Source organism: Cyprinodon tularosa, unplaced genomic scaffold (assembly GCF_016077235.1).
Source record: "Cyprinodon tularosa strain WSP-4 unplaced genomic scaffold, ASM1607723v1 ctg11, whole genome shotgun sequence".
In the NCBI taxonomy this organism is placed as follows: domain Eukaryota; kingdom Metazoa; phylum Chordata; class Actinopteri; order Cyprinodontiformes; family Cyprinodontidae; genus Cyprinodon; species Cyprinodon tularosa.
In genome coordinates this window covers 165,734-188,239 of record NW_024037893.1, presented here as the reverse complement: position 1 = coordinate 188,239, position 22,506 = coordinate 165,734, and the positions used below count along the sequence as shown (strand labels likewise).

The following is a 22,506-nucleotide window of genomic DNA, read 5'->3' as shown; positions in this document are numbered from 1 at the left end:
AGTTTTTAGAAAAAGACTCACATTTGGGAAGCAGTGCTGAGGAGCAGCCTCGGCCTCGCACTGTTTTAGGTAGTCTGCCCAGTCAAAGTCGGAACCCTGGAAACCTGTTTGCAGTGGAGGAAAGACAAAAACAAGAGGGGAAGTGAGCGGAGCTAAAAGAGAACAGAAGGTAGCATTAAAAAACAGTCAGAAAAAGATAACATAAGGATGTATTTGAAAGGGCAAACCTGGTGGTGGGCATAGAGGGAGCCCGTTCTTTAGACTCCACTGTGCTGGGAAGATCCCTGGACTGTCTCTGTGACAAAGGAAGGATCGTCCTGCCCCTTCCGGCTCCTCTATTCCACAGAGGTCGTCCATTGTCACCAGGAAATATTTCTCATCAAACACCTGAAAAACAAATGAGAAAATGCATCATGGTCCAGACATTCTCAGTCAGTTTTCTTCACCCTAAACCATCCAAAGAACAGTCTGTGGACCTCTGGGGTAATAAATATTCAAATATTATCGGTATAAACAAACAGCATACATCAGGAGGAACGTTGCAGCACAGGAGAAATGAGAAACGCTGTTACCTTGGTGACAGTTGCAGGCCTGATGGAGATGGGTGCAGCAGGGTCAACAGCTTCTAGTTTCATCCCTTCTTTAAAACAATGATCAGCGACAGCAGGCTGATCCTAAAACGACAAACAAAAAACATGCTTAGTGGGTCGTTTTCACAAACCCAGTTTGGACGTTGTTGCTTCAGAGACATGATGGAAGTATCACTGATGTAATCCTAAACAGAAGTATTTGGTAAAAGTGCAGTGATGCTGGATTTACCTTAGCAAACTCTGCCGTCAGGGCTTCATCCTGAGGAAGGTAGGTAATCCTCTGTTTCACCTCCTCCCACTCTTCCTCAGTACGCAGCGCCAGCAGTTCTGAAGTAAATAAATACAGAAAAATCAGCTACTGAAGACCAAAAAACAGGCATCTGATATTTATATTACTGTTTGATTAAAAAAAAAGGATATTTAAATCATCTTCAGTCATACATCTGAAATTCACAAGATCATATGTAATGAATACATTATGCATGTTAGTAAAACTGTTTTCGTTCCATGTTTGCAGCTAGAAAAGACCAACTGAGGCATGTTCTTTATAATTTAGAGTGTGTTTCATGAGAATTTAAAGTAAATATAGAATAGAAGGATTAAAATGATATTGATTTTTAATATCATTACCCTAACTAATACACAGGATTGCATGGCCTTAAATGCTTCGGGAGGCTATGTCTATGAAAACAACAGAAGGTGTGGAAGAACTGCAATCTCATGACCCCAGTTTGAATCTTTAGGCTTTAAACATCTACAAAAAATCTTAATATTTATGTTATCACTGCATTTAGGCAACATATAATTGGAAAACCTGTGAATGTTAATGAGCAATGGTTTAAGAACTTTTTCTTAGTTTATTTGGTTTTTCTTTTTTAACCAAATTAATAAAATGAATCCAATATATTTGGAAACTATCAAAACCTTTAACCTCAATCTGTAAAAATAACAGTTAATGCCAACCTGCCTTAATTTGTTCAATTTTTACTCAATACGTCCTTGATAATAATAGATCCTATGTTTCTTAGGCGCAGTGTTCCTGGAGAACCCAAAAAAAGAACCCCACAATTGATTTTATGCATCATCACACCTTTATTTATTTAAATTACCTAGAAAAACCCCCCAGCATTTATCCTTTTATAAAGTTCAACCCTCAGTTGGTTATGTATGAGAAAAATAGCTTTTAGAGTGAACCATTTAACACTGACTCCCTTAAGATAAGCTTTACTTTCAATTACCTTCTGTTTGTTGCTTTTATAAGCCGAGTCAATGAAGGTATAAAAAAAAACTACAGTAAGAAAAAAGTCTGGCATTAAAAATCAATACACCTTCAGCTGTAGCAGCAGTAGAGGAGAAACCAGCTGTGTCAGGACATACTGTATACAGCCATTAGTTCTTTTTTTTACATTTTGCATACAAACAAGATTGTATTTACAGTCTGTAGTCCTGAAAATTACTCTGATCATAGGTGGAAAACTAATCTCAAGCTCTATTGGGTAACTATCCATTTATTTCACTGTCAGCACTGAAAAACAAACATACTTTCTTTGAATATGGTTGTCAATCACACCATAAATGTTATATTTATTTTCTTTTATAATTTTAATCGCATCCATTCGTTTTCCGTGTAAATGTACAGGTGCTGGTCATAAAATTAGAATATCATGAAAAAGTAGATTGATTTCAGTAATTCCATTTAAAAAGTGAAACTTGTATATTATATTCATACATTACATACAAACTCATATATTTCAGATGTTTATTTTGTTTAATTTTGATGATTACAAATGACAACAAATGAAAATCTCAAATTCATCATATCAGAAAATTAGAATATTGTGAAAAGGTTCAAAATTGATGGCCCCTGGTGCCAAACTCTAATCAGCTAATTAACTCAAACCACCTGCAAAAGCCTTTAAATGGTCTTTCAGTCTAGTTCTATAGGCTACACAATCATGGGGAAGACTGCTGACTTGACAGTTGTCCAAAAGACGACCATCGACACCTTGCACAAGGAGGGCAAGACACAAAAGGTCATCGCTAAAGAGGCTGGCTGTTCACAGAGCTCAGTGTCCAAGCACATTAATAGAGAGGCGAAGGGAAGGAAAAGATGTGGTCGAAAAAAGTGTACAAGCAAGAGAGATAACCGCACCCTGGAGAGGATTGTGAAACAAAACCCATTCAAAAATGTGGGGGAGATTCACAAAGAGTGGACTGCAGCTGGAGTGAGTGCTTCAAGAACCACCACACACAGATGTATGAAAGACATGGGTTTCTGCTGTCGCATTCCTTGTGTCAAGCCACTCTTGAACCACAGACAGCGTCAGAAGCGTCTTGCCTGGGCTAAAGAGAAACAGGACTGGACTGCTGGTGAGTGGTCCAAAGTCATGTTCTCTGATGAAAGTAAATTTTGCATTTCCTTTGGAAATCAAGGTCCCAGAGTCTGGAGGAAAAGAAGAGAGGCACTTCATCCACGTTGCTTGAAGTCCAGTGTAAAGTTTCCACAGTCAGTGATGGTTTGGGGTGCCATGTCATCTGCTGGTGTTGGTCCATTGTGTTTTCTGAGGTCCAGGGTCAACGCAGCCACATACCAGGAAGTTTTAGAGCACTTCATGCTTTCTGCAGCTGACCAACTGTTTGGAGATGCAGATTTCATTTTCCAACAGGACTTGGCACCTGCACACAGTGCCAAAGCTACCAGTACCTGGTTGAAGGACCATGGTATCCCTGTTCTTAATTGGCCAGCAAACTCTCCTGACCTTAACCCCATAGAAAATCTATGGGGTATTGTGAAGAAGAAGATGCAATACACCAGACCCAACAATTCAGAAGAGCTAAAAGCCACTATTAGAGCAACCTGGGCTATCATAACACCTGAGCAGTGCCACAGACTGATCGACTCCATGCCACGCCGCATTGCTGCAGTAATACAGGCCAAAGGAGGCCCAACTAAATACTGAGTGCTGTACATGCTCATACTTTTCATGTTCATACTTTTCAGTTGGCCAACATTTCTATAAATCCTTTGTTTTTATTGGTCTTCAGTAATATTCTAATTTTCTGATATGATGAATTTGAGATTTTCATTTGTTGTCATTTGTAATCATCAAAATTAAACAAAATAAACATCTGAAATATATGAGTTTGTATGTAATGTAAGAATATAATATACAAGTTTCACTTTTTAAATGGAATTACTGAAATCAATCTACTTTTTCATGATATTCTAATTTTATGACCAGCACCTGTAGAAGTTGACCGGTGTCAGAGCTGCTAACCTGATGGGGGCCTCAGGGTGCAGCCGTGCTCCTGGGCCCAGCCGGGTGGGTGTAGGCGTGGGTGAAGATAAAAGAGCCAGAGGGTTGCAGGTGTGTCTGGGAGGCCCTCGGTCCCCAGCAGGCGCAGCTTCAGCCTTCCTCCAACATTCTCCTCCACCTCGGCGGCCCAGGCCGACCCCGGGTCGGTGCTGTCCTGCAGCTCCACGTAACAGCCGGCCGTCAGCAGCTCCAGCGGGTCTCTGCCGCGTTGGGGCTGAGGATCGGGGGAGACGATCAATGAGAAGTGGACAGAGAGAGCGCTTGCTCGGGTACATGTGAACACACGCCTCGGCGAGGAGAGAATGCACTGTGAAGCTAAGCAGCAGAACTGAAGCTCAGTGGCTGACAGCCAACTAACAGCAATGAGAAATAACTTTCAGCATCATGGCCTCTGTGGTGTAAACACATGCTCAGAGAGCCCTACATGTGACCGACTGCATGTGAGCTGCACATGCCAGACTTCACTGCAGACATGAAGTCATTTAGTTCAGGATGAGGTATTTCCCAACAGGCATGCCCGACGTGAAAGTTGCTTTTTTCCCAGATTTACTATCAGAAACTCAACCAAGTGCTGTCAGACAGAAAGTAAAACAGAAAGTAAAACATCACCATGTTATGTGAAGGCTTGTGTGAGTAAATCAGTTACTCTAATCACTGGAGGCTATAAACTGCCAGCTTGGTGGGTGTTTTTCTCCACAACCAAGCTTTGCAGTTGTTTAATAGAGCTAACATTTATGGTCTGACAAAAATGTTGCAACTTCAACAACTCTATTTTTAATCTCACAAGCTACATTAACGTTGCAGAGATACAGAAGCTAAGTTTCCTTCCTGGCTGTGAGGATCTTGTGAGTTTAAGGTTGGACAGATGCTCAGAAATCCTTCACTGGAAAAAATCGAAATCTAGATAAGTCATTTTTTTTCTTAAAATAAGTGTATTTGTTCTTGGGTTGAGGAGGTAAAAAGACACATTTTGCCAATGGAACAAGACAATGTACACTTAAAATAAGAAAACACAATTGAATTTTCTTATTTCAAGTACATATTATCTAATTATCTTATTTCAAGGGTAAAAAATACTAATTTTATTGGCAAACCATCTCATTTACCTTCCAAATTAAGGCTAAATGCACTCAATTCAAGAAATTTTTACTTATTTCTAGATGGATTTTCCAGTGTGCTTTACCATTTCCAGCAGACTGGCAGGCGCTCCGCAATCCTCAGCCAAGGCCTTCTGTAGCAGAGCCTCCCACTCTGGATGTTTCTCACGCACACCTAAAACAAAAGGTTCACAATGTTTAGGTTCGGTCTTTAGCGATTACACGCTCTTTTCTGCTCCCTTTTTTTGGCCCATCTTTACTGTAACTATAACGAGTAACAAGAAAAAAAAATTATTTTATTACGTACAGTTATTTTAATATTTATTTACTTTAAATGTGATTTATTTATTCAAAACCAAACTTCTAAAAGCAGAAGATTATAAACCAGGGGTTCCGCACCTGATTAGAGGTTAAATGAAGTACTAATGTCCTCCTTATAACCCCAAAAACCAAATGTATTTTAAATGGGTTTGATTGATTTCAATTTCATTTGGAGATTAACTAACAAAGTATTTATTTTTATAATTTAACAAGGAAAAATAAACTAGAAGTGGCAAACGTATCTATTCTGCTCCTTCCACTCTGATATTCCTTCAGCCAACATGCTTTAATCCTTCTTAGAAATAAAAATAAGTAATTTACTGCGGTGCTTTGGTGTCCCTGAATGCACCATCCCCGTGGGAAAACATGACAATCAAATTGGTCTGATGGGACTGCATATTCTGAAAACATTGTTATTTTGGAGCCAAATGCAGCATAAGGCAGCCCCTAGCTGAGTCAGTGGTTTCGCATCTGAAGATACCTGCTTCCTGTCCAACCGCAGACACCCTTGTTCAGGGTTTTGACATCTTTTTTTAGAACTTATCTTGTCTGACTGACTTAAGAGTCAGTGAACAACTCACCTTCGGGGGGCCTCATGGTCTTGCCGTGCTGCCGGCTCCAGCCCAATGGGTGGAGGTCTGTCGTCATGATGTCGCACCAGAAGTCGGCGCGCCGGTCATCCTGGTAGCCTTCGTAGCGCAGCAGCAGCAGCTGGCCACATGTGGTGATGATAGTGGCAACCCAGTAAGGGCTGTCGGCCTCTGAGCGGACACATACCTCCAACTTCATACCTGGGGTCAGTCCTGTCTGGAGGCCCTGGTCCACCTGAGACATGAGTTGGATCACTTGATTAAACGAGGTTAAAATAAACTTGAATATTATAGATTTAATGGAAATTAAGCAAATAAGCCGATTGACTCCAATCGTTTTAATTCTATCATCATATTAGAGCATAATTTGACTCTGAAGTCTTAAGACAGCAGCGTGGTAAACAATCACCAGTAACTTGGAAAATGTTCACCTACATGTTTGAAGGCGTGATGGGGCACAGCCACGGCTGCAGTCTCCTCCAGGTAGTCATCCCAGCTAAAGTCAGCCCCATCCTGAGCAACATCTCCATCTGGAACACACACATTTACTCTCCTAACAACAAGTCCGACTTATGTGATCCAGCCGCTCATAGAGAAGTTCTTACCAGACTCGAGCGTCGCCTGGCTCATGCTGGTCCCCCTCAAGGCCGAGGCTCGAAGCTCTGAGAAGGATCAGTGCAGAAAAGATGTTTGCCGGCAGTGAGAGAATGACTCAAAATGGCTCCAAACTTTTGATAAAGAGAAGGATAGATATTAAGCCTTTTCAATGTTCTGTTCTGCACAGTGTCACTCTGTGTACTGCTGAACAAGAAGATATCTGAAGTCATTTTTCAACAATATGATATCTCGATGGCACTTTCCCTTCTCAGATAGATAAGCTGCAAACAAAAAGTGCAACAAATCTCTTTCAACAGGGATCAGTTGGATGCAATAAGCCATACAGAATATTGCATAAAGTATGAATAACAGAATTTAGATTATACACCAAGAAAGTAGATTACTGTTGTGACATGGAAAGAAAAGCATACATGGTTTACAGAATTTTTGGCAAGATAATCTGAAAAGTGTGGCGTGCATTTGTATTAAGCCCCCTGCGTTAGCATTTAGCAGAAGCCCATTTTGGTGCAGTTATTTGCCTTTCTTTTAGGGTTTATTTCTAAGACTGTCAACCTGCTAAAAAAAAAAACAAATAACAAACAAAATAAAACTTTTTCTTTAGTCTCAAGTCTTTTGCAATCTCTAACAAGTTTACTTCCATTATTATCCTGCAATTAGCTTCATCCATCTTCCCATAGACTCTGACCAACATATTTTCCCTGCTAAAAGAATCACCCATCTAAGCTGTGGATCTCTGCACTTTCTCCAGAACCACAGTTCATCCTAAGATCATTAAAGAAAGACTTAGCTTCAAAATGATCTTTTGCATTTGAACTAGAAATGTTCCGCTCCAGTTTTATATTGGAAATCAGTCAGTAATATATAAAATCAAGCAGAAAATGAGCGTCGGAGTACATCAGCCTGATCTCTGATATGAGCGTGATGACAGAAACACTCCACTCCTATCCACCTCTCTTTAAAGTTTTAGGGTCTATTGTTGTTGACTTTGTTCTTTATTTGAGTCCTATCATTCCATCAAACACTGGATGATCATGCTGATATCCTATTGGGTTAATATTGGTATTAGCCAATACTCAAAGCTTCTATATGGGTATCGTATTGAACAAGAATACTTTGTATTGGGACAGCCCTGATTCTAACAGCAAGCTTCTTCTAACTTGTTATATTCCCAGGGAGCAGCCAGAGATCAGACCTGAATCTTACAGAGAAGCTAGAGATTAGGGTGGTAGTGATTCGGAGCTTTCCATTGACAATATTAGTCAAATTTGACAAGCCAACTTTTAATAAAATAAAAATAAAAAGAGGATAATTTTATCATTATTCTAAAATATCCCTGTCTTCTTTCCCATCAGAAACAAACTTCTGAAATTAATGAAAAAAAAATTCTAATGTGCCAGAGATATGAATAATTTCTGGCTTAAATTAATCTGGGCTGCTTCTCTGCTAAATGTGAATACTCTAACGCTCCCTGAGATGTTTCCACTTCTCCGCCACCCCTCTGAGGCCTCAGCAGAACAGCTGTATTTAAACATTACACACTCATATTCTTGATTTAATAATTGGGTGGCTTCTGATGATATTATATAGCATGGGAATTTATTTAAACCATGAGAGTCAAGAAGGCTGAATATGAATGCAAACCAGATTTATCCAGATTTTACAACCGTGCATGGCCTTATTTTGATCCATCCCATCTAGAAACATCCTAATAAACTACATTTCATTTGTAAGACTCAGTGTGAGAAAATGTGTGACTTCTTCAAAATGAGCCCACTATAAACACCACCGGAGGGACCTGAAGGGCCGAGTGGATCAAGACAACAAGAATTTCAGCTGCTTTAATAACCATTAAGCCAGATAAATGTGCGCTTGTTTCAGTCTTTGTGAAAATGCTAAATGAAGGAATGCTGCATTTATCACACAACGCTGCCAAATCTGAAGTTGGAACATTAATATTCCAAAAGCTTCTCTTCTGGCCCTGCACTTAGCACCTAAGTAGCACCCCAGATGGCTGGCAAATTTTAATCTCTCAGGAGTCGCTTCAACTAGCGAATAGAATATCTTTTGCAAAATCTTAATTGTAAGCTTTTTTTGTTTTTCCTTCTTGAAACCGGTGATGAAGACTCAAACATAGGCCTGACGTGAATGTGGATCACTTTGACACATGGAGCTGACCCCGCATGATTGTGAAAAGCAGATGAAATCAGTTAAAGCAACAGGAGAGAGTGGCGTGAATGCGAAAGATGGGAGAGCTGGAGCCGAGGGGAGCCGCTCCATCAGCTCAGCTCCATTCAGCCGCGCTGTCAGCCTCGTCTTTGTCACATTTGACATCTCTATTAAAAACAGGGGCCGCCGCCGAGGGCCGACCCCTGCCGACCGCCGGACTGCAACTGCGACCCCGGTGCTCCAACGGGATCAGCGCCCGCCTTTCACCCACGACCCCGCACCAGACTTTCTCTGTCCTCTCTCCCCTCCCTCTGACAAAGACACACAAACCAGAGGTTCTCATTGTCCTGGGGGGCTGGGAGGGGGGATTGAAAAAGAGTTAAAAAGAGCAGCAAAAAAAGCTTTACAAACACTGGTGCATGGATTCAAAGGTTTAACTCTACAACTGAGGGAAAAAAACTAAATAAACCAACACTCCTATAAAGTTCTTTACGTTTTCAAGTCAAACCTGTTTGATTTTTCACTTTAGGCTGGACGAGCCGTAGCTTTCTGCAGAAGTTCACCACAGCCTCGGCTCTACAGGCACACAGGAAGAAAAGCGACTTCCCTGTTTTGCACTCGGTAAAGTGGTCTGAGTGGACCACAGTTAGCAGCAGTCTGCCTAAAACTCACACCAAACGACACTCCCAACTGAACCCGAAAGACGAGAGGGCCAAATGCACACACTCACCCACACTCACACACACTCACAGGCGCTCAGAGCCTACCGACATCCACGCAGCACATCCCCGTTCCAAGCACTTAACGAATCATAGCCTCATCCGCACTTAACATGCCATGAAGCTTTTTAGAAAAATGCTTTTTTGGGCCTCAGATGTCTCTGAGTGGGAAAAACGATCTGATAACATGAACAAAAACATCAGAGAACATCTCCATAACCTCTGCTAGGTGGCATCTGTAGCTCACCATTAGTTAGTCTAAAACACCAGCATTTTCTCCTCTGATGCACAATTGAATAAGACTGTGGCTAAATTTACTTCTTGATGTTTTCAAACAGAAAAAGCGCATCTCATATCAGGCTGCTATGAGATGGTCAGATGATGCAAACCTTTGGTGGAACTACCACCATTTTTTCAGCATTATACCATGTAAAAACAGAATTAATTACACATGTAAGAAAATTATAATTTGATTATATTAATCAAAGAATTGTTGCCACTACTGCTAAGAAAATCTAATATATTGATTCTTAAAGTTCAAACCAGAGGCGGCTGCTGCTCTCTGAAACAGGGGAGGCTCAATTGCGTTAATTAAATACAAACGTCACATACTGCATTAAAAAATGTTGAAACACATAAAACACATTAATAGAATGGGGTAAAATAGCTTCTGTGAAGCAATCTGAAATATTTTAACTCTTTCCCTCTCTAATTATGAGAAAAACCTCCTCCCTGTCTGGCCAATGTCAGTCAAAAATTCATAAGTATGTTTGCCAATCAGCATCAAGCAGTCAGCTTCATGACGCGCCCTGCTCCATAGACACCCTAAGTTCAGCCTCACTGGAGGTGACGTATTTTGCAGCGCTTTTCAATCAGAGCTCTTTCTTTTTCATTGCTTAGTTCAACAGACGGAGGCTGAAACCTCACCAGGGATTTCTCCAGGGCTGAAAAAATTTATCAGATTAATCTCTTATGCAAATAATCGTCAACTAATTTAGTGATTGATTAATCGTTAACTGGAGTATAGACTCTAAATCATGCCTTTTGCTGACAGAGCGACCCACCTTGAGCACCAATTATAGAAAAAGTGTGAAAAAACAATATGTAAACATTTTGCATTTTAGATAAAAAACGTTTCACCTGGTTACATTTCATAAAAACTCTTCTTTAAGCAACACTTCACTATCCGATTATTAATCGATTAATCAAAACAAACAAAAAATAATTGACGGATTAATTGATTTGCTAATTAAACTTTTATTGTGGCCCTAGATTTCTCATTAAAAGCGTCCTGCTGCTCTAGGAGGGGAGATTGAGTCCGAGAGCGGAATAAACAGCTGATTAATGTGCAAAATACTCATGAAATCAGGCACATTTTAGTTCATTATTAATGCAGTTTAATAACTACATTTATATCGTTTCACAATGCATATTTTAACAATAATTTTACGAAATTTACAGGGGAGGTTAAGCCTCCCTAGTACTGAATGAGAAATTGCCACTGGTTCAAATTCTATTTATAACATTTATTTATTTTTTTGGTGTTTATATTAATTAAATCTTTAGCTTTTTCTCTAAATCTAAATTCAAGTAGGACTGATTAATAGTCCTGCTCTGGTGGATCCTCCCTGCAACTCGCTGCACTTGTTTCAGTTAACAGTTTTATCCTGTTACGACTGTAAGGTGGCCCAATTTCACTGTCTACACCACATCCTTCATCTATGTTTCTGTTTTGACTTGAAACATTTCCAAACATCCACCTTTTCTTTTCCATTACAAACAACGGAAAATGACACCGCATTTCTTTCAGCCAGCTGCCCCGTGATGCCCAGCAACAGGTGTGGGAGGGGGAAAATAAACAGACTGTTCTGAGAGGTAATCAGACTTTGATGAAGACATACTCTTACTAATGGGTTTTTCCAACCCTTTAAAAGTTGACAGTATGACTTTGCACTTTAAAGTATATCTGATTCTGATGATTCTGATTAGATTGTTACCTTTGTCGTCAGGTTTTACTGTGAAAACAATAAAGTCAGACGTTTTTAAATAAGACTGAATCTAATCACTTTGAGCTGTTTGTCATCAAAATTGCACATTTTTTTAACTGCTGTTGAAACAAACCCCTTGCACTGCAATGTAAAGTATCTTTTTTAACTGTTGTCTTTAATCATACACAGAGAAGTAATAATTACTTTACAAATAAGTGTTTGTATTTGGATTCATTTACTTGTTACTATACGCTATCCTTTATTGTACGCCATGTGCCGTCACATAATATACTTTTACAAAACTTCAGTCTAAAAAAAAAAGTCTGCTTCTGTTATCAGCCAGAGCACGACGTCGGCTAAGATGCAGCCTGTTCTGTCGAGATTAGAGTGTGGAGAGACAATCATTCAGACTTGGAGAAAACTAGGCTGCTTTGTAACCATTTAGTTCACCACAGATGAAGTTGTGCTTTCATATTCTTAACTCTTTACAATAACTTGAAGTACTCAGTAAGATCGACCAATTTTCAGCAAAATGCACAGCTTTCTGTCAGCGGTAGAGCAGGAGGGGAGACAGTGAGGAGCTGAGGGAAGGAGAGTCCCTGCACTGCCAGAGATGTTTTGGTAGCAGTCTGTTACATGACCAGAGTAGGATTTGGCCAGAACATGGTGCTCCATTTGTCAAAAATCACCAGCTAGGTTCAGTGAGAAAGCCAACTTTAGAGATTTCTCTTTTTAATTTTTTTTAAATAGCTTGAAAGCATTATAGGGAGAAGTAAACCCCTAAGAGGTCAATTTGAGACATGAAAGGAGCATTCTATATTATATTTTAGCTCCAGAGAGAAAGCTTTAAAAAAAAAAAAAAAGGCTGCAAGTAAATGTTCCACCGTTAGCAATTCATTACTAAAAGCTTTGCAAAAGAATAGAAAGTTTGACTTAAACTGACAGGAAAGTATTGGCTGCAATGGTGCCAAGGTTAATCCCCCACCGCAGAAAGATCCCTTCAGCAGAGTCACAGTTCTTGTCGGCTTTTGTGTTGTTGCATAGAAACAAGAGGCATGCTGCTATAATTTCAGAAACAACAGCTCCTGGATGAAAAATACATCCTCAGAGTAAAAAAAGGAAAATGATCTTCTCTGAGTTCAGCACCTTCAGAAATCTTTCCTTAGTAAAAAAAAAAAACATTTCTCAGGTCCTGCAGCAGTGATGACCTAAGAGAGAGATGTTTTGTTTTTGACTTTGATATAAAAACTGTCATATGACCAGAGATGTTCTGCTTTTGCATCAGTTCAGTGTTTTTCTCAATAGTCCAGCATGTGACCAAATAGATTAGAAAAGCAGTACTGAGGTCCAACACGTTTTAAATTCTAACAACACCAAATTTTACCATCATAACAACTCTAGAATAGCCTCAGATTTTTTTTGCCTTCGTTTCATCCTAAAGAGCAACAAGTAATGCCATGCTCCCCTCCCCCACCTGTTACTAAACACTGGCCCAACATAGACTTTAACCTTGCTTAATGGAAAGCCCAATTTCTTTGTTTGCCAGTTCTATATGGTGTGGAAACTAAAGAAGACACATCCGTGTTTTTAAGAAGAAGCTGATTTAGGTTGAGAGTTAAGCTTTTTCTGCTAAGCAACTGAATGCTTAGCAGTTAGCCTGACTAATTAACCAAACAATTTCACTGTATTTTGTTCTATAAAGAGCAGTTCCAGGTAAGGCTAAATTGGGAAGGTGCGCATCTAGTGTTTGCATAACTACATGCAGCAGTATTAAAATACCAGATACAAATGCTTTAATTTAGCTGAAAGGCCTTATTATTTAGCCGAAGAATATATAATTGTTGCTTTTCAACTTTTAAAGAGAGGCAAAACGATGTTATACTTTTGAAAAGGTTTGTATTTGCAAATAAAGGGTAAAAATTTGTTTTTTTTTACTTTTTCATTAAAAATGATAACACCATAAGAACTACAGCAGACAAATAAAAAAAAGGGATTGTATTTCTGGAAATATGATTTTTTACTAACAGGAGAATATTTTTCTTGGCAAATCCAGTTTTCTACAACCTGTGACCTTCCATGTTGTTTGTTTTTCCTATAGTCTAAAACAGATTAAAATAAATTAAATTGGAGGTAATAGTTCAGAGCACTTTTCTCTTGTTTATTTCACAGAATAGCTTTTAAGAAATTCAGATTAAAATGTACCAAAGACATTTGGAGATATAATGCGTTTATTAAATGTGAAAAAAAAAATCATTGACATGCCATCACTAATCAGAAACACTGAAAGGGAAAATTTTTTCCAACTACAATATCTTACTGATTGATGCTGCTGTAGTTTTAAACAGAGGCGTAGCCAGAAAATCCTAATAGCGGTGGCCAGTCAAAGGCAACAGAACCTCAGGGTCAATCTACCCTGTTTCAACAGGAACAAGCACAACATCCATATTTTCTAAATAAAGACAACCTATACTCCCCTGCAGTGTTGGCTAACAAATAAACAGATATATTTAAACATCTATGCTGTGTAAATAAAAGGTATAGTGGACAAAATTCTTTCTGGTTTGAGTTCTGCGGCAAACATCCACATTAAATGATTTTTTAAGTTATTATTATAGTATTTATTTATCTATGATTTCACTGAAGAACTACAGACGCACGTCATTTTATCTTTACCCCAAATAATTGAAAATTTAGTTCTGAAAAGAGCATGAATTCTTTATGTATCATCTTTAATGTTTGTATATTGATGTGCATCATTAACCACAGTGTTTCTGTTGTCAAGTTAATATATGAAAAATTTAAATATTTAATAAGTTTGAACATTACCCTTAGAGTATTACTGCTGCTACCGTCTGTTTTAGAGGAAAAAAATGGTAGGGGTGGCCACATGGCCAGCCCTGGGCCCCCATCTAGCTCTGCCCCTGGTTTTAATTCATTTTGTTTACTTTTTTTCTATAATTATTATATTTTTTATAATCGTAATTAAAACATTACCTACACTTTAATATGTAAAGATGTTTCACTTAATAAATACATGTTTTTTTTTTTTTTTTGTAAAACTCAATTTACTAAAAGAGCTGATGAACTATATGAAACATAAAGCAGGCGCCCTGAAGTGTTGATCTCACCTCATATGAACATTTTTAATAAGCTCAACTTCCCCCAAAAACATGATATTAACCTACTGGTGCTTCTAATCGCCATAAGTTTGCATATTCAGACACAGTATCAGTCCATGATCCTTTAACCCAAACGACTCCATGAAAACAAACAAAGAAAACAGCATTATTTGCTATTTTCTATCTAATAACAGGCTGGATGCACTTTGCAGAGAAAGTGCTGTGGGTCTGAGCAGCGCGCGCTGCCAGCGGATCACTCAAGTTGCACAATAGGGAAGTTAAAGCTGCAGTCTGTAACATTGAGGAGAGAGCAGACTTCGACTGAAAATTTGAAGAAAAACAGGTTTCACGCCACTCCCCCACCCTCTCTGCTTCACTCATTCCCCACCTCCAAGCTCCACCCCTCTCACAGCATCTGCGCGGCTACCGCGTGCGACCAGAAGGCGTGTGTGAGCTGTGATTGACACTCCATCAGACGCTCCTCTGGCTGTGATTGGTTGTTTTGACTCGTCCCGAATTATTCTTTCCAGATTGAAATACAGGCAGTATGCGGGACCAATTGAAGCAGTTTTTTTCACAGGTTACATATCACATGTACTGCTGTCTGGGCATAGGGACAGTTTTAGCCAATATGACAAAAAAGTGATTTTTAAAAACTTACAGACTTCAGCTTTAAGAGGCCACATGAATAATCGCTTGTATTGAGTCAATTTACAAAATGTCAACAGTTTAGATCTTACTGGCTTCTAAAAACCCGCGTTTAGTTTATGTGTCTTTTTTTATTTTATTTTATTTTTTTAAGCCACCGTCTCGGGGAAAAGAAAACAAATCGGATAAGGTCGTGCAACCTTCATTATGTAAGACTTCGACGTTAGAAATATATTTTAGTGTCCGAGGCAAAAATAAGTGGAAAATTCCACGCAGTCTTTAAACTGCTTTATGGTTGCAACGGTTAATACGTTGAAAAATACAGAAAAATGGGGCCAAGATATATATATATATATATATTTTTTTTTTTTTTTTTTTTTTTTGCAGACAGACCAACGCTGCGCTGACGGTCCAACTTTCACACTGAGCAGAAAAAAAAAAACCAAAAAAAAACATGACAACGATTAAAATGCGTCCCGATGAATTACAGCCCCCCGTCCCGAAAACTGTCAGGGCCGTGCGGGACTCTTTGGACGCATGCTGGGACCGACTGTGTCCGAGTCAAGTTACTGAACGTCACGGCTGCTGGAGCGATATATAGGAGCAAAGCTGGGTGAGCAATAAGGGCGCTTACACTCGACCGAAGCCGACTCATCTTTTTGAGAGACGGGAAAAAAGGCGAAGGCGCCCCCACTGTAAAAAACACCGTTAATAATACGTGAAAAACAACACAGAGTACGTGAATATTTAGTCGCCAAATTATCCCCTTACCGATAAGTAGTTTTTCCAAGTCGCTTTTTTAGATGCCGTTTCTCTTCGCCTGCTCGCTCTCGCAGCAGCGTTAATCCAGCGTTAATGAAAAAAAAAACGGACTGCCGGCGAAACCTTTCAAAATAACAGGCTCGCGTAGCTAGCGCTGTAGAGCTTGGCCAAGTAGCCCCCGTGGAAACAATACGTCGCTCCGCCGCCATCTTGTGAGTGGCAGGCCGTCTTAAACACCTAGCAGAGGTTTGGTTTAAAAACTATGGAAGCCTACGGAAGAGGATTAGGGCCACTGAAAAAAAAAAGTTAACTGATATGTACATTTTATTTCAGTATAATATGAGAGAAAAAAATCTTTTTTCTCAAAATTCTGACTTTTTTCATATTCTGACTGAATTCTGACAGCTGACATGTTAGCATCAAGCCGCAGCCATGTCTGTTTTAGAGACTAAACTAGCTCTCTTGATTTAATTACCTTCTGCTCTTCCATTAATGAAATAGCATCACCGGGGACCCCTCGGGCACGTAAAAAGTTGCCTAATTGCGTCCTTTTCCACCAATGTGTTACTGGCCCTCTCAAACAACTCAGATCTTCGTCAGTGAAGCTGAGTGCTCCCACATTTCTTCCTTGATGGTGCCCATCTACATTAAGATCCAAAATTCTGAGAAGTCAGAATTCTTAAATTAAAGTCAGAATTCCGAGAAAAAAAGTCAGAATTCTGAGATTAAAGTCAGAATTCTGAGAAAAAAAGTCAGAGTTCTGACTTTTTTTCCCCATATCAACCTGAAATAATATTTAAAAATCAGTTAACTTTTTTTTTCAGTGGCCCATCCTCTTCAATTGAAGCACACTTCTGCCACATGAAAAAAAGCCAAATAGAAAGTCATAATAATGAGATTCAAAGTTTGAAAGGCAAATATCTCATAATTATGAATTTGTATCTCAATCTACCCCATCAATGAAAACAATAGCAATGAAAATAAGGATCATCATATTTTATTCAATATATACTGATGTCACAGTCCTTTTGTTTCCAACACTGCTGAATTGCTAAAGTTTCTTATACTTAAGTTTATTCTGTGATGTTGAATAATTAAACAAACAAAACATAATTACTATGATCTCTTATACCAAAAAGATACCAAACCTTAATCTTTAATTTTCAACAGACCAAGAGTTTACATGTAAAGTGAAAATGTATTAATTACTGACAGCTCTAAAAACACTTAAGCTTAAATTTTAAAGTTTTAGTTTAGAAAAAAGTCAAATAAATTTCAATCTGATGGATATGTGCAAAACCACTTTTTTCCCCCTTACAATCCTTTAAGAGAAACCTTAAATTGATTTATACCCAGTCACATATGATTTGTAGCGCTCTTGACTTCCGTGGAGAAAATGGTTCAGTTCCTTGCTTGGATCTTTTCACCATTTTCTCCCAGTGAGAAATAACTAATCACATATCCTGATTGGAGTTTAAAATATGTAATATTCCTGAATTATGATTTCACATTGACCTAATATTCAATTATTTAATCTTCAAATAAATATTTATGTAGAAACTAACTGTTTAAACAGTTTTTCTTCCTCTGGCAATTTTATTTTATTTTAATTTTTTACAGGTAATTAAAATTAATATCTCAAACAGAACAAAAAAGTTCACTGTATATCAAGATAATATAAACATTGCCCAGCTTGAGTCAAAAACTGTTTGCAACCTACCTCTTTCCATTATGGCGGCGAAGTTGAGGCTCGTGCGGCTTCTACTCCTCGACATCTACAGCTCCAACCGTCGCTCGGGCAACGCGCGGGGCTTTTATTGTGGCGGGTAGTGTCGCCTTACTTCCGTTAGCTTGACGCACTTTTCTTTCACGACCTCATTCCAATATGGCACAAGTGTCCACTGCGCATGTTCTGCCGCCTATATGCCTCTGAGCCTGGCTTCATCATCATCATCCCGACTTCCATCTTCACACACACACAATAAAACAACTGACAAGCTGAGTGAAGACAGAAAATTAAAAGCGTTGAAAATAAAAGAAACACCCCGATATCCCCCGCTGACATTCATTTACTGAAACAGTTTAGGCCGTTAGAGGGCTTTGAAATCCCTGGTGGAATCAAGACTTCTAGTTGATGGTTCAGCTAAAATAAATTAGATACATATAGGTTGATCGACCCACTTTCGATAACTGTTGGGGTTTTTTCCCCATCCAAAACACTTCCTGATAAACAAGTCGATAGATTGCTGTTAAATATGAAGGAGTTGCTTTATGTTTTTCTTTTTTTTTTCTGTGAGATTTTACAAGTGCATAAATGCAGCCAGATGGCTTGTGTGATCTATAAAGGCAGGGTGAGTTTATACTTTGAATTAAATAATAATAACGCCTCATCAAGGAAAAAAACCTATTATAACCCCGCACAACACGCTGCACATGGAAGGCAAGTCGGATTTTTTTTTCTTCTTTTTTTTTGGAGAAGAGGGCGGGAGAAACTGCTGGAAATATGCGTTGACAGTGTGAGTGCAGCGCTCAAAGTCCATCCATTTATCATTACAAACGAGCTTTCTCAACCAAATAAGTGCATCTTCTCCTCTGTGAGAGCCGCTCCTATAGAACCGCGGAGCTGAAACACATTTTGTCGCTCGATTAGTAGAAAGGCTTCTGCAGAAAGAAAGAAAAACCTTCACAATAGACCAACCCTTCGCCTGATATGACAAAAGGGAAAGAAAAAAAAAAACACAGAGCGACGATTTTCAACACACTGGGGTTGAAATAACCATGAAAAAAGTACTGGCTGTGCTGAAGCAAGTGTGGTTTAAACTGCAGAGATCATGGAAGAGCTTTAATGATTTCATCAAAAGGGAATCTTTTATCTCCTCATTTTTTTTTAAATATATATTCAACAAAAGTAAAAGGTGCTGTTTTTGCGAAGCCACCAAATAAGATTCTGATTTTTGCAAATAAGCACGTCGTGTAAAAAAATAAAAATCTATTATGGGCAATGTAATTTTATTAGAACAAAGATAACATTGTACTTCAGTTTGAACCCTATAAACATTTCCAGGGACAATATGAAATATTGATAAATAGAAACATGAGGTTCATGCTTTAACGCAGCCTCGGAAACGACAGTTGTGTTTTTTGTTAAACATAGTTAAGATCCCGCTGGGTACAGACTCAGAGGATGGGGACTGTGCACACACACGAGGCGAGCGCGCTGCGAACACGTTTCTTCCTCCGCTCACCGCAGCAACTCACTTTGTGACCACTAGATGGCAGTGGTGTCGGTGTAGTCTATAAATTAATCTCAAACAATTAGAATATAGTGAAACGTAGTTTAAATAAATTCAACTCATATGTAATATATCTTTATTACACAGAGTTAGCTATTTCAAGCTATTTCTTCATGTATTAATCATATTATGGCTTACTGTTAATTAATGGCATATAAATCCTTTTGAGTGTAATCATTCATTTAAGTTAAACACCTAATTTAAGGAAAACGACTTGACATATTTCCAGAAGTGATTTATTGTCATCCTTCACAACAAAATGTTTAAATAAACTCGTTTTTTACTTTTCTTTGCAGAATTTTATATCCAAGCATCTTCTTAGAACAGTTAAAGGTACACTATGCAACCGGTGTTGATTTTCCAGTGAGGCTCCCTCCAGAGGGCGAAAGTAAAAGTGCACTGTCGTAAATATGCACAGCTGTTCTCCTGGTTTCTCCGTCAAGCCAGGCGCGGTTGTTTTGAGCTTAGCAGCGAATGACTAACGCTGCGTTCACACTGGACGTAGCTGGTGCGACAGAAGCAGCGAGTTTACATGCAAAGTCAATGGTTGACGCACGTCAAGGCGCAACAAAAGGTCCCGCGGCGCGTTTTGAGCACCAGGCGCAGCACGTCTGAGCAGCTGAAGCAGCGCTTCGGGTGCGTTTAACGCAGGGAGAGAGACACAGCGCTGATGATCTCTCCTCTTAAACAGTTTATTGACACCTAAATTAACTTAAAATGCAGAAATCTGCCGGCAGAATATGCAGTTTGGATTATTTAGATGAAAAACACCTACCAGCTGCCGCGGTGAACCGCTGCTGATGAAGGGATCCATACTGTTGGCGCCCCGCTGGTATGTGGGGGTCTGAGCGGCTCCGACAGAAAAAATATTGAAGGCAGGATAATAATCTGAATGAACTGACTGCACTGATTACGTTTTCAGGTGTATTTTCTCACTTAAACACATATTAAAACTACTTTATTCCCACTGATCACAGCAAATATAGCTGCAAGGCAGAGAAAGGATAGTGAAGCTCCGCCCAACGCGCCTCAGACACAGCCGGAGCAGCAAAGCTGCTGCGGGTCGGTGCTCCTGCAGTTGCAAGTGCAGTATTTCCCCCACAGACCACCAGGGCGGCCGAGAATACCTTTGTTCAACCTGAAATGACTCATTTAATCATCCAAAACGTTATGGAACACATTAATTAACTGAAAAATGTTGCATAGTGTCCCTTTAAAGGAAGAAAAAAGTGGTATAGGAAAAGACTCACTGGCAAAGAGATAACTGCCACTTTAAGAGTATTTTAGGTAAAATAAATTCAAGAATTTAAGGAAAGATTAAAGCAAAATGTTTACAGCATACATGCTTCCTTCTGCGGACAAACTTTATAGAGATTCTGATTTTATAATGAGCGTGCTGTTAATAGACGCTCTTGGCCTGACTCAATAGAGAATCCTTGGGGTGTTCAGTGAGAGAGACCAGTTGACATGAAGATTGATGTCAAATATCAAACCAGGGGAGCAGTGCCAGAGGCTGACTGCCCCCATGCCATGCAACACTGATGCAGCAATTAATGCATCAAAATATTGATGATAAGAAATATTGACTGCATTGAGACAAACACACATTTTAAGCCATCTTAGTTATGAAATGCCGAGTGTGAGTTTGTATCACCTCTAAGTCACATTCATTAAAATTAAAAGAAATAAATTAATGAATTGTTTCATTCTGGGGTCTTAATTTTAAGGTCAAACTGATGTCTTTTGGAGTGCAGGGGGCGCTCCTAAATACATTCTATGACTCTGTTGTGGCTTCAGCCATTTTCTATGGACCTGTCTGATGGAGCAGTGGCTTAACTGTAGCTGAGAGAAAGTGGCTGGATCAGGAAGGCCAACTGTGATTGGATGCCCTCTGGACTCAGTGCAGGAGGTGGGAAACAATAGGATTCTAACTAAATTAACATCTCTGTTGAATAATGTCTACCACCCCATGCATGAAGCTGTGCATGAAGCTGCAGAACTGGAGAGCTCCTTCAGTGACAGTCTGCTGGACCCTAAATGCACCAGGCAGCGTTATCACAGATCTTTCGTCCCAGCAGCTGTAAGACTCTATAACCATCACTGTTCCCAACAACCTCAATAAATTGTTAAATTCAGGCTCATTTTGCAGTTTCTATCTTAGTCCGTTAATATTACATTTTTTAATAATTTTGCACATCTCTGATGTTGAAATTGTCAAATATCCATTACTGTAACAATGTCCATAGCTGTATATTGGTCATTTATTCTCCGGTGCATAGTGTTTATATTGTTAAAACTCTTTACAGTACAATATTTTATTGTTGATGTTTTAACTTTTCAATTATGTTATTCTTATTCATTTTTCTAAGGTCCATATTTGTGTGACCGTTTTTTCTATAATCTTTGTGCTGCTGTAAACACAGCTCATTGTGGGACAATAAAGGGATTTTCTATACTATCCTATTCAAAGTGTAATGAATCTATGTGAAATAGGAGTTTCACTTTCTGAAATTAAAAAGTAAAATCATTTTCACAATATTCTAATTAAGATGTTCCAATGTTGTAGGTTTGACCTCATTAGTTTAATTAAAAAAATTTTTTTATTTAGGATTCAGGATGTAAACAGTCAAACCTACAACATGTGCTTTGGTGGATGTGTGGGAAAAGAACAGTGACCAGATTTGAAAATGTGGACACTACTCAACTTTAAAAGTTATTCAGATTAGGTTGAAAACTTACTGGTCATGGAATCCTAGATCATTTATAATTCTAGGCTATTCTAACAACAACAAAAAAATCCTTTATTCTTAATAGTTTTTTGACTTGCTTTGTGTCCGTTTTCCTGCAGCGCTGTATGTGTTAAACGTTTGTAACTGCCTTAGAACAACAGATGAAATGTAGCACTGGTGCTAACTGGTATATTTATATTGAAGCATTTGCAGACACATTGAGTGATGTGCACTGTCCTAATTGAAATTTTATAGAATAATATCTTGGAAACCTGAGAGCCACTGTTGACAAAGTCAACTAGGCTGCTAACCACAGTAGAAACATTTTTTCCTGTTGAAGTAACAAATAAAAACATCCTCTCCTTTAGCCAGTTAGAGGAGCCACCATGCAATAAGTTGATGATGTAAAAGTCGACCTTTGAACTCAAGAGGAACATGCACAGGAAAGCAGAATTTACTCAATTATAGTTCAATCTCTATAATGCATACATTTCCACATACTCTTTAGTTCATAGTTTTCTTAAGATAGATTTACATTTCAGGAGAGAT

The 22,506-nt window shown here is 38.9% G+C and overlaps 1 protein-coding gene across 4 annotated transcripts in view; it reads right to left on the bottom strand.

Moving 5' to 3' along the window:
• Nucleotides 1–16,035, bottom strand: part of sfmbt1 (Scm like with four mbt domains 1) — a 31,811-nt gene extending 15,776 nt beyond the window's left edge. For all 4 annotated transcript variants that reach the window (XM_038294535.1, XM_038294554.1, XM_038294545.1 and 1 more), the window contains exons 1-10: nucleotides 15,945–16,035; nucleotides 6,521–6,643; nucleotides 6,351–6,445; nucleotides 5,907–6,150; nucleotides 5,091–5,179; nucleotides 3,869–4,121; nucleotides 820–917; nucleotides 573–674; nucleotides 228–387; nucleotides 22–104 (exon numbers count right to left, since the gene is read on the bottom strand). In XM_038294535.1, coding sequence (XP_038150463.1) covers nucleotides 22–104; nucleotides 228–387; nucleotides 573–674; nucleotides 820–917; nucleotides 3,869–4,121; nucleotides 5,091–5,179; nucleotides 5,907–6,150; nucleotides 6,351–6,445; nucleotides 6,521–6,545 — 1,149 coding nt within the window. In that variant the 5' untranslated portion in view covers nucleotides 6,546–6,643; nucleotides 15,945–16,035. The remainder of the gene's footprint in view (nucleotides 1–21; nucleotides 105–227; nucleotides 388–572; nucleotides 675–819; nucleotides 918–3,868; nucleotides 4,122–5,090; nucleotides 5,180–5,906; nucleotides 6,151–6,350; nucleotides 6,446–6,520; nucleotides 6,644–15,944) is intronic.
• Nucleotides 16,036–22,506: the final 6,471 nt, after the last annotated feature.